The sequence below is a fragment of the Neoarius graeffei genome, chromosome 11 (assembly GCF_027579695.1).
Source record: "Neoarius graeffei isolate fNeoGra1 chromosome 11, fNeoGra1.pri, whole genome shotgun sequence".
NCBI lineage: Eukaryota > Metazoa > Chordata > Actinopteri > Siluriformes > Ariidae > Neoarius > Neoarius graeffei.
The window spans coordinates 42865043-42883255 of NC_083579.1; the positions used below are offsets into that span (position 1 = coordinate 42865043).

The window sequence follows — 18213 nt, forward strand, 5'->3', positions numbered from 1 at the left end:
GTGGATATACAAAGCAACTAGGATAACAATTGCTGAAAGCGTGTCTGTAAACAATGCTGAATTTTCTCAGGATTGCCATGATCAAGCGAAGATTTGATACAAAGAGAAGATGTGTGTGGTTTTGACCCATATTATTTAAAAAAGTCAGACTTTTCTGATGAGAAGACGCTTCTACCGACCATCGAGTACAAACACAGGTCATTTCGTCCTCTGCCTTTTTGTCCAATAGTTAAGACATTTTGTCCAAAGCCTTTTTTATATGCACTATCAATTATTTTATATTTCAGGTATTTGTTCGAAAAAGAAAAAAAAGGAGGAGTTCTCAATTGAATTTAACCGAAGCAAAATGCATTTTTGTAAAGCAAATGTGTGCCATAGTACGTGCGCTTCGACACTAAAGAGCGTACTAAGGGGGGTAACCACATCCTTCCATGACACTTGCTGACCCTGGAATGAGTTCAGTCCCTCGTCATTGCAGGCTGCTCGCTTACATGTCTGTGTTTCCAGCTGGATCATATTAAATCTTCAGGTATGGAGCAGCGCTCTCATGGGGGCTTCGTTTGCGAATCCCGGACCCGAAACCATGCTGTTTCAAAGGGGGAGGTTGAGAGGGAGGTGCCTGTAAAATTTGGCTTTGCTATGCGCTCCCCTGGCCAAGTTATTAATTTTTTAAGTCGGCTGGATCATATTAAATCTTTAGGCCTGGAGCAGAGCTCTCTCAGGGGCTTAGTTCGCAAACACTGGAATACCTGAAATATTAAATAATTTTATGAAAAAGGCTTTGGACGAAATGTCTTAACCTTTGGATGAAATGGCATTGGAAAAAGTGTCCTGATCCCCTTGTCTCCTCTCTGTACTAAGCCTCAGAGTTTCCTCGCCCTCTTTCCGAATCACGGACGAAATTCTAAGAAATCGGAACGTGCCACGGTCACGAGTACTGTTGTGACCACGACCATATACAGCACAAAGATATGGCATAGCTACAAGAACGCTTAAAGCAGCGGAAAAACAAAGAGAGTTGCGCACGCGTGACTATGTTTTGTATGGAATGTCGCTTGACCCCGCATTCGTATATCCACCAACATGGCCGACATCTGGGTTTTTATTTTCCTTTGACGTCACTTGGAAGTCAAGGGTATAACTGTAATTCTGGGTCGAGAGGTATAAGAGGATGAAAGATATAAAGAGGGTGGGGTGGGGAGGAAAGGTGAATAGAGAGCGGCTGTTGAAGTGTTCTTATTCTTTTACGAACCCCCTAAAAATCCAAGCCCCCCCTTTTTTTTTTTTTAACGAGTCCCCTTCCAAAAAAATCCCTTTCAAGAATGCCGACCTAATTCACCTTGGTAAATCTAGAATCACCTCAGTGATTTCAAAAATCACCTGTAACATCTACATTGTGCCCTGTGATGTACCGTCATGTCCGGATTGGCCTTATCAGCCGTCTGTGGACTCACAATCTATGAAGTCATGCTCATCTTCATCTACGAAGGAGGAAACACACTGTTGTCCTATCAAGGGTGTAACATCTCACTCAATGTTCCCAGGATAGGCTCTTGTTGCTCAAAGAGGCTAGATTCTTAGCTAGTATTATTTTGACGTAATTGGAGAGAAATTGGGTATATTCTGACAGTCAATGTGAATTTTACTATTAATGAGCAAACTGTACTGGAATCCTTCTCAGCCAGCTCTAAGACTCCAGAAAAAAAAAAAAAAAAAGCAGTCAAATTCGTAACATAAGCTTGATCAAATAATAATAATAATCTCATTATCTCTAGCCGCTTTATCCTGTTCTACAGGGTTGCAGGCAAGCTGGAGCCTATCCCAGCTGACTACGGGCGAAAGGCGGGGTACACCCTGGACAAGTCGCCAGGTCATCACAGGGCTGACACAGACACAGACAACCATTCACACCTACGGTCAATTTAGAGTCACCAGTTAACCTAACCTGCATGTCTTTGGACTGTGGGGGAAACCAGAGCACCCGGAGGAAACCCACGCGGACACGGGGAGAACATGCAAACTCTGCACAGAAAGGCCCTCGTCGGCCACGGGGCTCGAACCCGGACCTTCTTGCTGTGAGGCGACAGCGCTAACCACTACACCACCGTGCTGCCCATAATAATAATAATAAGTTCAATTTATATAGCGCCTTTCTCAAAACCCAAGGTCGCTTTACAATTATAGAGAACAAAAAAATAAAAAAAGTCCACCAAATAGAGGTCAGGATGTCATTCCAGTGGTGTAGCAGCCACAGTCCCACCAAAAGGCACATGAAAACAAGTCCCACACCTCCAGCACAGCTGCCGCAACGCTGCCGGGCAACATCACTCAGAACACCACGCCATGGATCCACAAAACGAGCACAGAAGCTCCGCCATGCAGAGCGCCGGTACATCCCAAACCGCCTCCACAGCTGCCGCGACACCACTGAGCAACATCGCTCGGAACACCACGCCAAGCACTAAAGCACAGAGCGCTGGACAACCACGATGTTAAAATGAGCAACGAGCTTACTGCAGTCCATAGCTAGGAGCACAGGCATCACCCACAGCAAACCAAGGCCTGGAGCGAACCGACGCCCAAAACTGGGTCTGGAGCTACACCATCACCAGCGGACAAAAACACTCAAACAAAAACGAACATCAAACTACACAAACACACACACAAAAAAAATCTTCACTTCAAATGAGTGAAGATGCGCCAAATGGAATATGCAATGATAATTAAGTAAAAAAAAATGCCCGTGGACCAGCATTGAAAATCTGTACATGACTGAATTGTTGTATTCAAATTGTATATTTAAAAAAAAAAATAGCTCTGTTCAAAAAGACAGGCAGTCAGGTGATCTAGGACATGGCGAACGGTAACTAAACTAACTACATTGCTCGCAAGCAGCTGAGCTAAACACTTATTCATACCTCAATACTATGAGAGCGAAGAGTGTTTTATTTGTGCCAAATGACATTTCAGGGTTTCCTCATTTCTCTTTCTGCTTACAGGTCATGTGGTGGAGAGACTAAGCATCGATAAGATTCGCTTTTTCCGTTTGGAGAGGACGTATGCAGTGAAAACAGGGAAGTGGTACTTTGAGTTTGAGGTCGTGACTGGAGGAGATATGAGGGTCGGTTGGGCTCGGCCAGGTGTGCGGCCTGATGTGGAACTGGGAACAGATGATCAGGCCTACGTCTTTGATGGATATAAAGTGAGTTTTTGATGTCTGTCCATTTCTTACTATAGACACAGTCCAGGATTTGGCATATGGGTGTCTGACTTCTGCTAAACGCAGATTAGTGTTAATACAAACCATTCATTCGTTAATTGATGACTGACTGATTACCTCATGTCTTATATAAAGGGAAAATCTATACATTACACTCACACTCTAGTACTGGAGCTACAGTACCTGAAAGGTTAAAGGGAATCAATTAGGAATTTTTGTTAACAATGATTTTTGTAATAGTACTGTAATTAAAAAGAGCATATTTTGTATAGTACCAGTAAAACATTTGGACACAGCTCTAATTCAGTTGTTTTTCTTTATTTTTATTACAACCCTGATTCCAAAAAAGTTGGGACAAAGTACAAATTGTAAATAAAAATGGAATGCAATGATGTGGAAATTTCAAAATTCCATATTTTATTCAGAATAGAACATAGATGACATATCAAATGTTTAAACTGAGAAAATGTATCATTTAAAGAGAAAAATTAGGTGATTTTAAATTTCATGACAACAACACATCTCAAAAAAGTTGGGACAAGGCCATGTTTACCACTGTGAGACATCCCCTTTTCTCTTTACAACAGTCTGTAAACGTCTGGGGACTGAGGAGACAAGTTGCTCAAGTTTAGGGAGAGGAATGTTAACCCATTCTTGTCTAATGTAGGATTCTAGTTGCTCAACTGTCTTAGGTCTTTTTTGTCGTATCTTCCGTTTTATGATGCGCCAAATGTTTTCTATGGGTGAAAGATCTGGACTGCAGACTGGCCAGTTCAGTACCCGGACCCTTCTTCTACGCAGCCATGATGCTGTAATTGATGCAGTATGTGGTTTGGCATTGTCATGTTGGAAAATGCAAGGTCTTCCCTGAAAGAGACGTCGTCTGGATGGGAGCATATGTTGCTCTAGAACCTGGATATACCTTTCAGCATTGATGGTGTCTTTCCAGATGTGTAAGCTGCCCATGCCACACGCACTAATGCAACCCCATACCATCAGAGATGCAGGCTTCTGAACTGAGCGCTGATAACAACTTGGGTCGTCCTTCTCCTCTTTAGTCCGAATGACACGGCGTCCCTGATTTCCATAAAGAACTTCAAATTTTGATTCGTCTGACCACAGAACAGTTTTCCACTTTGCCACAGTCCATTTTAAATGAGCCTTGGCCAGAGAAGACGTCTGCGCTTCTCGATCATGTTTAGATACAGCTTCTTCTTTGAACTATAGATGGCACAGTGAATTGTGTTCACAGATAATGTTCTCTGGAAATATTCCTGAGCCCATTTTGTGATTTCCAATACAGAAGCATGCCTGTATGTGATGCAGTGCTGTGTAAGGGCCTGAAGATCATGGGCACCCAGTATGGTTTTCCGGCCTTGACCCTTACGCACAGAGATTCTTCCAGATTCTCTGAATCTTTTGATGATATTATGCACTGTAGATGATGATATGTTCAAACTCTTTGCAATTTTACACTGTCAAACTCCTTTCTGATATTGCTCCACTATTTGTCGGTGCAGAATTAGGGGGATTGGTGATCCTCTTCCCATCTTTACTTCTGAGAGCCGCTGCCACTCCAAGATGCTCTTTTTATACCCAGTCATGTTAATGACCTATTGCCAATTGACCTAATGAGTTGCAATTTGGTCCTCCAGCTGTTCCTTTTTTGTACCTTTAACTTTTCCAGCCTCTTATTGCCCCTGTCCCAACTTTTTTGAGATGTGTTGCTGTCATGAAATTTCAAATGAGCCAATATTTGGCATGACGTTTCAAAATGTCTCACTTTCGACGTTTGATATGTTGTCTATGTTCTATTGTGAATACAATATCAGTTTTTGAGATTTGTAAATTATTGCATTCCGTTTTTATTTACAATTTGTACTTTGTCCCAACTTTTTTGGAATCGGGGTTGTACTTAAAAGTCACTTCATATCTTAAAGTAATGATTGATGTCGTTTCTCTTTACTTAGTCGAGCGGTTCTTGACATAATATGGATGACTACAGTTGTGGTGTTGAATAGGGCTATTTACTGTAGTTTTATTATTTACTATTCACTGTTTGATCTCAAATGCATTAAGAAGGCAAGAAATTGCACTAATTAACTTTTGACGAGGCACCTGTTAACTGAAAAGCATTCCAGGTGATGACCTTATGAAGCTGGTTAAGAGAATGCCAGTAGTGTGCAAAACGTCATCAAGGTAAACGCTGGCTACGCTGAAGAATCTAAAATATCAAACATATTTTATTTTTTTAAGCCTTTTTTGTGTACCACATAATTCCATATGTTCCATATGTTATTTCATAGTTTTAATGTCTTCAGTATTGTTCTACAATGTACAGTGGTGCTTGAAAGTTTGTGAACCCTTTAGAATTTTCGATAATTATGCCTAAATCTGACCTAAAACATCATCAGATTTTCACACAAGTCCTAAAAGTAGATAAAGAGAACCCAGTTAAACAAATGAGACAAAAATATTATACTTGGTCATTTATTTATTGAGGAAAATGATCCAATATTACATATCAGTCATGGACGATGCTAGTCACCCTCTGCACACCGTCATCAGCAACCAGAGGAGCCTGTTCAGTGACAGAATGCTCCTTCCCAAGTGCAGGACGAACAGACTTAAAAACTCCTTTGTCCCTCATGCCATCAGACTGTACAACTCCTCTCTGGGGGGGAGGAGGGGCAACAGGAGGACAGAGGACAGGAAAGAGTAGTAGCTTAGCCTGACTAAAAGCAATACTGGACAATGTGTAATATAATGTGCAATACCTCTCCTGCTGGCCTTTTTTTTTTCTTCATATCTTATTTTTTTATATTTGTGTAAATACTTAATTTATCTAGAAGTTTTCTCTATTTTCTATTCTCTGTTTATCTTGTAATGATGCTGCTGGAATTTTAATTTCCCTGAGGGAACCCTCCCAAAGGGATCAATAAAGTTTTTTCGAATCTAATCTAATCTAATCTAATCTAATCTAATCTAATCTAATCTAATCTAATCTAATCTGTGAGTGGCAAAAGTATGTGGACCTCTAGGATTAGCAGTTAATTTGAAGGTGAAATTCGAGTCAGGTGTTTTCAATCAATGGGATGACAATCAGGTGTGAGTGGGCACCCTGTTTTATTTAAAGAACAGGGATCTATCAAAGTCTGATCTTCACAACACATGTTTGTGGAAGTGCATCATGGCACGAACAAAGGAGATTTCTGAGGACCTCAGAAAAAGCGTTGTTGATGCTCATCAGGCTGGAAAAGGTTACAAAACCATCACTAAAGAGTTTGGACTCCACCAATCCACAGTCAGACAGACTGTGTACAAATGGAGGAAATTCAAGACCATTGTTACCCTCCCCAGGAGTGGTTGACCAACAAGGATCACTCCAAGAGCAAGGCGTGTAATAGTTGGCGAGGTCACAAAGGACCCCAGGGTAACTTCCAAGCAACTGAAGGCCTCTCTCACATTGGCTAATGTTAATGTTCATGAGTCCACCATCAGGAGAACTAATTCATACATGATAACATATTTTTATTTCATTGTTCATGTTTTTATTTATTTATTTTATTTATTTTTAGCTATTTTTGTTTGTCATTATAACTTGCTGTTGATGTTATACATATGTTTTTATTATTAGTTTATTATTTTATTTAGTTATAATATTCTTTGTATGTTAATTTTCTATTCTTTATAATTATGAAATTTTAACTATAGGTGGAGGCTTTTAAATAAGCCCATTTGGGTTTTTTACCTCTCCCTGCACTTTATTGTTTTCTTTATTTTTTATGTAATTTTAATTGTGCAAAAATAAAGAACTGAAACTGAAACACTGAACAACAATGGTGTGCATGGCAGGATTGCAAGGAGAAAGCTACTGCTCTCCAAAAAGAACATTGCTGCTCGCCTGCAGTTTGCTAAAGATCACGTGGACAAGCCAGAATGCTATTAGAAAAATGTGTTGTGGACGGATGAGACCAAAATAGAACTTTTTGGTTTAAATGAGAAGCATTATGTTTGGAGAAAGGAAAACGCTACATTCCAGCATAAGAACCTTATCCCATCTGTGAAACATGGTGGTGGTAGTATCATGGTTTGGGCCTGTTTTGCTGCATCTGGGCCAGAACGGCTTGCCATCATTGCTGGAACAATGAATTCTGAATTATAGCAGTGAATTCTAAAGGAAAATGTCAGGACATCTGTCCATGAACTGAATCTCAAGAGAAGGTGGGTCATGCAGCAAGACAACGACCCTAAGCACACAAGTCGTTCTACCAAAGAATGGTTAAAGAAGAATAAAGTTAATGTTTTGGAATGGCCAAGTCAAAGTCCTGACCTTAATCCAATCGAAATGTTGTGGAAGGACCTGAAGCGAGCAGTTCATGTGAGGAAACCCACCAACATCCCAGAGTTGAAGCTGTTCTGTACGGAGGAATGGGCTAAAATTCCTCCAAGTCGGTGTGCAGGACTGATCAACAGTTACCGGAAACGTTTAGTTGCAGTTATTGCTGCACAAGGGGGTCACACCAGATACTGAAAGCAAAGGTTCACATACTTTTGCCACTCACAGATATGTAATATTGGATCATTTTCCTCAATAAATAAATGACCAAGTATAATATTTTTTTCTCATTTGTTTAACTGGGTTCTTTTTATCTAGTTTTAGGACTTGTGTGAAAATCTGATGATGTTTTAGGTCATATTTATGCAGAAATATAGAAAATTTGAAAGGGTTCACAAACTTTCAAGCACCACTGTAGGAAATAGTCAAAATACAGAAAAAAACTCTGAGTGAGTCGCGGTGTCCACACTTTTGACTGGTACTGTATATATATTTCACTGCCCCTTTGGGAACATTACAAATTGTTAATGATTCTAATTGTTAATGTTAAACATTGAAAACACAAATCAATGTAAATAGAGGATAACACAAAACTAAACTAAAGGAATTCAGGAAGACACAATGCTACAGCAAACTAAGCTATAGACACTCCAAGTAAAAGTAATCTCAAGGGAGTGTATCATAAAGGAGATATGACACAAGAAGTTAGTCTAGTAACATTTACAGCATCTGTTACTTTCCCATCTGCATCTGTTAATTATTACAGTCCTGTGATCCCACTAGCTACAGTTAGGTCCATAAATATTTGGACAGAGGCAACATTTTTCTAATTTTGGTTCTGTACATTACCACAGTGGATTTTGAACAAAACAATTCAGATGCAGTTGAAGTTTAGACTTTCAGCTTTAATTCAGTGGGTTGAACAAAATGATTGCATAAAAATGTGAGGAACTAAAGCATTTTTTAAACACAATCCCTTCATTTCAGGGGCTCAAAAGTAATTGGACAAATTAAATAATTGTAAATAAAATGTTCATTTCTAATACTTGGTTGAAAACCCTTTGTTGGCAATGATTGCCTGAAGTCTTGAACTCATGGACATCACCAGACGCTGTGTTTCCTCCTTTTTAATGCTCTGCCAGGCCTTTACTGCAGCGGTTTTCAGTTGCTGTTTGTTTGTGGGCCTTTCTGTGTGAAGTTTAGTCTTTAACAAGTGAAATGCATGCTCAATTGGGTTGAGATCAGGTGACTGACTTGGCCATTCAAGAATATTCCACTTCTTTGCTTTAATAAACTCCTGGGTTGCTTTGGCTTTATGTTTTGGGTCATTGTCCATCTGTATTATGAAATGCCGACCAATCAGTTTGCCTGGATTTGAGCACACAGTATGTCTCTGAATACCTCAGAATTCATCCAGCTGCTTCTGTCCTGTGTCACATCAATAAACACTAGCCATGCATGCCCAAGCCATCACACTGCCTCCGCTGTGTTTTACAGATGATGTGGTATGCTTTGGATCATGAGCTGTACCACGCCTTCGCCATACTTTTTTCTTTCCATCATTCTGGTAGAGGTTGATCTTGGTTTCATCTGTCCAAAGAATGTTCTTCCAGAACTGTGCTGGCTTTTTTAGATGTTTTTTAGCAAAGTCCAGTCTTGCCTTTTTATTCTTGAGGCTTATGAGTGGCTTGCACCGTGCAGGGAACCCTCTGTATTTACTTTCATGCAGTCTTCTCTTTATGGTAGATTTGGATATTGATACGCCTACCTCCTGGAGAGTGTTGTTCACTTGGTTGGCTGTTGTGAAGGGGTTTCTCTTCACCATGGAAATTATTCTGCGATCATCCACTACTGTTGTCTTCTGTGAGTGTCCAGGTCTTTTTGCATTGATGAGTTCACCAGTGCTTTCTTTCTTTCTCAGGATGTACCAAACTGTAGATTTTGTCACTCCTAATATTATAGCAATTTCTTGGATGGGTTTTTTCTGTTTTCGCAGCTTAAGGATGGCTTGTTTCACCTGCATGGAGAGCTCCTTTGACCACATGTTTTCTTCACAGCAACATCTTCCAAATGCAAGCACCACACCTCAAATCAACTCCAGGCCTTTTATCTGCTTAATTGAGAATGACATAACGAAGGAATTTCCCACACCTGCCCATGAAATAGCCTTTGAGTCAATTGTCCAATTACTTTTGGTCCCTTTAAAAACAGGGTGGCACATGTTAAGGAGCTGAAACTCCTAAACCCTTCATCCAATTTTAATGTGGATACCCTCAAATGAAAGCTGAAAGTCTGGACTTTGTCCATGTCCATTATATAACTATAACTTGAATATGTTTCAGTAAACAGGTAAAAAAACAAAATTTGTGTCAGTGTCCAAATATATATGGACCTAACTGTAGCTGTTAATAAAGATACAAAACCTGGTAATAGTCAGTTATAGTCGAGTCTTGGCTAATATCAACACTAAATGTTGTCTGATGAGCACTTTGGAAAATCAGAACATGATTAATTTATTACAATCCAAATGCAAAACACATATACTGTTGAAAAAATGACAGTTTAATGTAGTGTATGACCAGTCTACGAGCACTGTTTTTATTGACTAGCGAGCACTTTTCACCACATCTGTTTAACAGTTATTCCACGAAATCAAGGATAGCCGATGAGGAGTGTAGCGGCGAGTCGGCTATAAACCGTGTACGACAAGATTGAGTGGAATAACTGTTTTATTATACCCACATTCACTGGATTTTGAGAAACAGCATTTTTATTTTTTTTTTGCAAATACAATACAGGGTTAGTCCAAATTATGTTAACACTTAGGCCAAGTTTACATTAGACCGTATCTGTCTCGTTTTCTTCACGGATGCACTGTCCGTTTACATTAAAATGCCTGGAAACGCCGGGAAACGGGAATCCGCCAGGGTCCACGTATTCAATCCAGATCGTGTCTGGTCCGGTGCTGTGTAAACATTGAGAATACGCGGATACGCTGTGCTGAGCTCTAGCTGGCGTCATCATTGGACAACGTCACTGTGACATCCACCTTCCTGATTCGCTGGCGTTGGTCATGTGATGCGACTGCTGAAAAACGGCGCGGACTTCCGCCTTGTATCACCTTTCATTAAAGAGTATAAAAATATGAAAATACTGATGCAAATACTGCCCATTGTGTAGTTATGATTGTCTTTAGGCTTGCCATCCTTCCACTTGCAAGTGGTAAGTGACGCGCATGCCCGACATGCACTGAGATCACACACACAGCGGCTCAGTCCCAAATCACTGCTCGTGCGCTATACTCGCGCGCTCTGTGAGCTGCGCAGGGCCGGAGTGCGCACCCTCCAGAGGGCACTCGCTGTTCAGGGCGGAGTGATTTGGAGCGCAGGATGCCTGCGGAGCCGAGCGTATCCGTGTATTGGCGTTGCTATGTGCACGCGAATCATGTATTGGCGTTGCTGTGTGCACACTAATCGTTTTAAAAACGTTAATCTGATGATCCGCTGATACGGTCTAATGTAAACCCCACCTCAAACGGTAGAAACCATTTATTCACAAAACATACATCATATGTGCAAGATGATTTTACAGGACGGTCTCAACCTGTTCGAGCAACAGTACCGTTTAAAGCCCGGACACATATTATTTCACGGTCACGGCGTACCACACATTCAGGAGAAAAATAATCCAGTAGTGTTAACATAATTTTGACTAACCCTGTAAATGAAAACTTCATACAAAATGTCCAACAAAATAATTTCCGCTTAGAATGTAAACAAACTGGCGAAATGACAGCCGCAATTCGTGAAAAATGCAATAATAATAATTCTTGAAAGAAAAAGAAAATATATGCTCTTCCCATGATATACTTTCATTCCATATTTTGTTGCTTTTTTTTTGTATTTTTTGGGGTTTTGTTTTCGAGTAGTTTTTATTTCGTCCTCGGTTGGTTCAGGAGCATGCTCCGCCATTTTCTTCTTCTTCTTTAGGATTTTTTGCTGGTTGGCAAACTAACTTAAATGTGCATTACCGCCACTGACTGGGCTGGAGTGTTGAAGAAGAGATATTCATCTCATCTCATCTCATTATCTGTAGCCGCTTTATCCTGTTCTACAGGGTCGCAGGCAAGCTGGAGCTTATCCCAGCTGACTACGGGCGAAAGGCGGGGTACACCCTGGACAAGTCACCAGGTCATCACAGGGCTGACACACAGACACAGACAACCATTCACACTCACATTCACACCTACGGTCAATTTAGAGTCACCAGTTAACCTAACCTGCATGTCTTTGGACTGTGGGGGAAACCGGAGCACCCGGAGGAAACCCACGCAGACACGGGGAGAACATGCAAACTCCACACAGAAAGGCCCTCGCCGGCCACAGGGCTCGAACCCGGACCTTCTTGCTGTGAGGCGACAGCGCTAACCACTACACCACCGTGCCGCCCAGAAGAGATATTGGGGGGGGGACCCCTATATTCTTTTAGCTGTTTCTGTTTCTTTTAAATACTTGACAACAAAGTGATATATCTGACTTGATGCACTCCGCCATTTTGTTTTTCTCTACTCATGGTATATGAGCTGATAGCCTAGTAGTAGAGTAGCCAATCAGAGCACGCAATTGCTCATATCCAGTGAATGTGGATAGAATAAAAACACCTATATCAGAGTCTCTTGTCCTAGATACTAGCTGCTTAGTCACTAACTCTTGACTTTGAATTACATCAAGCTTCATAAACATCTCGAAGTTTTGGTTTTACCATTCACAGCACTCTCTAAAGGTGTTTGGGTAAATGACATCTGGTAAATAAAGATCTGTGCACCTAAAACAGACACTTTTCAAAAGATCTGTGTGCCTAAAACACAATTTTCAAAAGTGGTACACTGAATTATCAGTTTTTAAAATGTCACCGGTATATATGAACATACAGAAGGTGGAAAACGCTTAACCGTTTTAGTCTTATAGATTAAATTTGGCTTAATTTACAGTAGAATTCATTTGCAGCTTTAATATCAATCAGACGCGCTTGAAACTTGAGTCCAAAAGACCGAGAGGGCTGTGTTTTCACACTGATGCAAGTATAATTAGCTGATTAATGCTGGCATGTTGCTACTTTTTGGTTGGATTCAAGCCAAATATTTTTGTGTTTGTGCGGTTTTCGGTCGTAAATTAATACGCAGTCCTGACTTGGGTGGTACAAAAATCTGCAATGAGATTTTCAAATCCATTTTGGTCCAGAATTGTGTTTGTTTCCACCCAGACAGCCCTCCGACTGCAGACTGGGGGCTAAGACAAAACTTTGAGCACTTCAGGTACAGTTATGTCCCATGGCTTAAAATCTGGTTTTGTGGCTGTTTGCTATTTATTTCACCCTGATTTAACAAAAATCAGCCACTTCACCAGCAGGCTGACTAAATATAACAGACTTCGTTTATCTCTAATGAGAACAAACAACTCCGCTTCGAAAGGCCAGTTTACACTGAAAGCTTTTATGAAGCCTCTTTTCGGCTGAGCTTCTCTTTTAGCTAGTGTTTAAATTCACACCAGATAAGATCTAGCATAAAAACGTGTTTTTATATACACATACCCTCCACTGAAATTAGGACTGCAAAAAAGCAAATATTTTAATAGCCGATTGTTTATGTTAATTCAACAAATAATAGATAAATCTGATTTAAAGATCATTTGGCATTTTACAAGAATTGGATGTAAAACAAAAGTGCGATTAACAAAACGTCCTGTTACTCTACTGATTTGCTCCTTTAGGACTAATCTGATCATTTTTCCATGCTTCGGATAACAGTTACCATTTGAAATTACAAATATCTACATACCTGTGGAACCTGTCAAAGAGCATCTCGTTGACAAATAACCAGAACACAACGAGGTGTTGGCAAGGTCATGCAGTACTGTCAGATTTTCAAACTGCTGCTGCATGACCATGGAGAGGACAGTCTTCCACTCATCTCCTTCTGGGACATGAACAAGTTTGTACAAACTCTTCAAGTACAGTTTGTTAAAAAACACCTCTGGGTCCACACTCCTGTTTCACAGATAGCAGTACCAAAGGCAGGGGGGTAATGGAAATTCTTGGTCATCTGGTTCAACCCTCTATAATGAACGCACAGTCCTCCAGGTTTTTTTTCCACATAGAATAAACTGGAACATGCTGGGGAAATGGGCGGCACGGTGGTGTAGTGGTTAGCACTGTCGCCTCACAGCAAGAAGGTCCTGGGTTCGAGCCCAGCTGCCGGCGAGGGCCTTTCTGTGCGGAGTTTGCATGTTCTCCCCGTGTCTGCGTGGGTTTCCTCCGGGTGCTCCGGTTTCCCCCACAGTCCAAAGACATGCAGGTTAGGTTAACTGGTGACTCTAAATTGACCGTAGGTGTGAATGTGAGTGTGAATGGTTGTCTGTGTCTGTGTGTTAGCCCTACGATGACCTGGCGACTTGTCCAGGGTGTACCCCGCCTTTCGCCCGTAGTCAGCTGGGATAGCTTGCCTGCGACCCTGTAGAACAGGATAAGCAGCTACAGATAATGGATGGATGGATGCTGGGGAAGTGAAAGCTGGATTGAGCCCCTTACCTCGGCCTCCATAACAGGAGTCCTCTATTATAGAACGAATGGATTTGCTTATACTTGCTAAGTCATATCTTGTTGACACCTCTGAGTATAATCTGATACAAATACACTCACCGGCCACTTTAATAGGAACTTATTGTAGATTCTAAGATTCCTGTTCTTGGCTGGCAGCAGTGGAACCCAATGCAGTCTTCTGCTGTTGCATGCTGAGATGCTTTTCTGCTCACCATGGTTGCTATGAGTTGCTGTATCCTTCCTGGCAGCTCGAACCAATCTGGCCATTTCCCTCTGACCTCTCTTAGTTTAGTTTAGTTTAATTTATTCGTCACTATTTACAACTTAAGGTACAATAATATATAATATATTAAGTGAGCTAAATAGTTATATACAGACAAAAAAAAACAGGGTTATTTATGATAAAAGCATGACAGGAGGAGGATACAGGACTTACGTCCCAATTGACAACCTTCCCCTATTGTAATAACATTGAAAAATACAGGAAATACTTAGAACTATTTTACGTTATGTTAAAATCAATATGAAATAGCAAGAGTCGTGAAATGGTCTAAAAGTTATAACATTAAATATTTTATCAAAGAATACTGGACTTATTCATTATATAATGAATAACTGAGGTGGCTGATAGGATGATAATATCTGGTGATAGTATTCAGAAATTAGTTTTTTGAATTTTGCCAAGGACATTAGACTTGTTAAAACTGTTTTGCGTTAAAAAAATCTGAAATAGCAAAAGTGGAATGGTCTAAAAGTTATAACATTAAATATCTTATCAAAAATACTAGGCACGGTGGTGTAGTGGTTAGCGCTGTCGCCTCACAGCAAGAAGGTCCAGGTTCGAGCCCCGTGGCTGGCGAGGGCCTTTCTGTGTGGAGTTTGCATGTTCTCCCCGTGTCCGCGTGGGTTTCCTCCAGGTGCTCCAGTTTCCCCCACAGTCCAAAGACATGCAGGTTAGGTTAACTGGCGACTCTAAATTGACCGTAGGTGTGAATGTGAGTGTGAATGGTTGTCTGTGTCTATGTGTCAGCCCTGTGATGACCTGGCGACTTGTCCAGGGTGTACCCCGCCTTTCGCCCATAGTCAGCTGGGATAGGCTCCAGCTTGCCTGCGACCCTGTAGAAGGATAAAGCGGCTACAGATAATGAGATGAGAAAAATACTAGACTAATTCATTAATGAGTCACTGAGGTGGCTGATAAGATGATAATCTCTGGTGATAGTGTTCAGAAATTAGTTTTTTGAATTTTGCTAAGGACATTGGCGTGGTTTTCAGCTCAGTTGGTAGGCTGTTCCGTAGTTCTATAGTTCTTGGCAGATATGAAGCCCTATAGTAAGTCTGCTTATGGCGTGCTGTATTTGGTTAGGAGTTTTACAGTATATTGATGTAAATTACGCACTGCTTCATTGTTTTTGTATTTACAGTTTTTTTATGTCATGATTTTACATAAATTCACTGTTAATTCTACGGACATTTTTTACAGTGTGCTAATCAAACGTCACTTTCCACCATAATAAACTATATATACAAAAGAAAGCAAAATCAACAACAACAAAAAAAACATACCAACATACCAAGACATACCAACATGGTATAATATCGCCCAAATCAAATCATATATATACAAATACTTATGCATATATACACGCATACAATACATACAGTACATACATATACACATACCTATAACTATACACATCCATACGTACACAGACGCCCATATCATAATTATGCATATTATGCTTATATATTATATACAATTATGCACTAATATATATATATATATATATATATATATATATATATATATATATATATATATACACACACACAGAAATACTCACTTTTTCACAAATACTCACTTTTTATATAATATATCCGAATGTACCCATACCCATATATATACACTTATATTATCAATAGAATGTTATTGTAATTCCTCCTCCCTATACCTCATAAAGATCTGTTCCTTATACCTTTTTTTGAACTGGTTTATAGTTGTACATTTCATGAGCTCCACATTCAAGCTGTTCCATAGCTTTACTCCACAAATAGAAATACTGAACATTTTTAACGTAATTAATAATATTATGCACACTGACTGTAAGATTTGACACGCTTTCATATTAACTTGCATATTTGAAAACAGGGAACTACAACTACGAATGACTACAAGAAATCTTCCAGAAAGTCTGTTGAAACTCATAACCTAACCGTGTTGGATTTGAATATGAATGCTATTTATTGATATACTCCTAGGGTCATCGTCTCCACAAGGGCAGCCGCTTGTTTGGTCGCTGCTGGCATGCTGGAGATGTGGTGGGCTGCATGATTAACATGGAAGACAAGTCCATGATCTTTACGCTTAATGGAGAAATTCTCATCACAAACAAGGGCTCAGAACTTTGCTTTGCTGACTTTGAGACTGAGGATGGTAAGAGAGAATGTCTTATTCTTTCTTCATGATTTGTTCCATAGCCACTGATTTGTAGAAAGTATTGATGTGAGTCGAATTTCTGCAAGTTTGTCTCATTGCAGTTGGTGTGGACATTGAAAATGAGCCCTGAGTAAATTTGGGATTTTCTTTTCTTAAATAAACATGAACAAAATATTTTTTTTTTTAGAAATAAAGCCTAAAAAAGAAAGTAGAGATTAAAAAAAAAACTATACATCATTTTATTTTTAAAAACTCTTTTTAGTTATATTCTTGTCTTATTAGGCAGCTGGGCCATAGAAGGTTCACGCTGCACGCTGCACGCTACACGCTACACGTTCACGTGAAGAATCGGACCCTGGGCCATTAAACTTCATGCTTGGATGTTCACGTGTTGCATCTGTTCTACTTTGACCGAGTAACCAACAATATGGACTCTTCGGATGACGACGATTGCCTCATTCTGCTTTTACTGAGACAGAGGAAGAGAAAAAGGAACAGAATTTGGAGCCGAGAACACTTCCTTCTGAGAGAAACCCGTGGTGAATTTCACCGAACATTCTATAATCTGCTTGACAATCCCGATGAAGAACTATTTTTCAATTATACCATTCAATTATATTTTTTCTGAAGTTTTCCCCTGAAAGCATAGAGTTATCTCCCTAGACCCGTTCTGATTGGCTGGCGCGGCGGTGACCGCATGCATTGACTGGAATTTCCATCTTCACGCCTAGAAAAAAGTGTGCATGTTCATTTCTCGCTTCACGCGTGAAGTGTGCAGCGTGCAACGTGAACGCCGTTCTATGGCCCAGAGCAAGTCATGCTACGTTTGTCCACTTTTCTTTACACGCGTGTAGCGTGCAGCATGCAGCGTGCAGCGTGAACCTTCTATGGCCCAGCTGCCTTACTGACAAAAATCATTTTAGAAGTCATATTTATATTACAGATTGTACTAGGTTACTTTTGATGTCCAAGCAAAAAGTGAAATAAAAGTTACTAGTCCCTCTACCCTTCGTTTTTCACTCATACGTATATGCAGTTGTGGCCAGAAGTTTACATACAGTGACATGAATGTCATCTTGGATATGAGTGTCATGGCAATAGAGTATTTGGGCTTTCAGTAATTTCTTTGAACTGTTCTTTTTCTGTGGCAGAATGATTGTACAGCATACAGCTTTAATTAAAAAAAACACTAGAATTTGATGCACAAGTTTTAATTTTCTTTGGGTTTTCTGAAATCAACACAGGGTCAAAATTATACATACAGGGTCAAAAATTTACATACGCTCACTTAGATTATTAATTCAGAGGTGCTGAAACTTCCAAAATGTCTCTTATCTTGCCAAGGCCAAGGTCTCTTATCTTCCTGTTAGTGATCATGATTGACTACAGCTGGTAGCTTCTCTGTGCCTTCATAAAAAGGGTTTGTTTGCAGCACTCTTTGGATTGACCAACACACAGTAAAATGGGAAAGTCCAAGGAGCTCAGTGCAGATCTGAGAAAGAGGATTGCAGATATACACAACTCCAGAATGTCTCTTGGAGACATTTCTAAACAACTGCAAATTCAAAGATCAGTTCAAACAATTGTATCCAAGTTATTGTGAGGTGTAGTCACTTTGCC

General features: G+C 40.2%; 1 protein-coding gene across 1 annotated transcript in view; it reads left to right on the top strand.

Annotated features, from left to right (window-relative positions):
- The window catches only part of LOC132893656 (ryanodine receptor 3), a 476331-nt gene that overhangs the window by 240873 nt on the left and 217245 nt on the right, over window positions 1-18213 (top strand). Inside the window, exons 29-30 of the mRNA XM_060932802.1 lie at window positions 3000-3202; window positions 16416-16590. Of these exons, the coding sequence (XP_060788785.1) occupies window positions 3000-3202; window positions 16416-16590 (378 nt within the window). The remainder of the gene's footprint in view (window positions 1-2999; window positions 3203-16415; window positions 16591-18213) is intronic.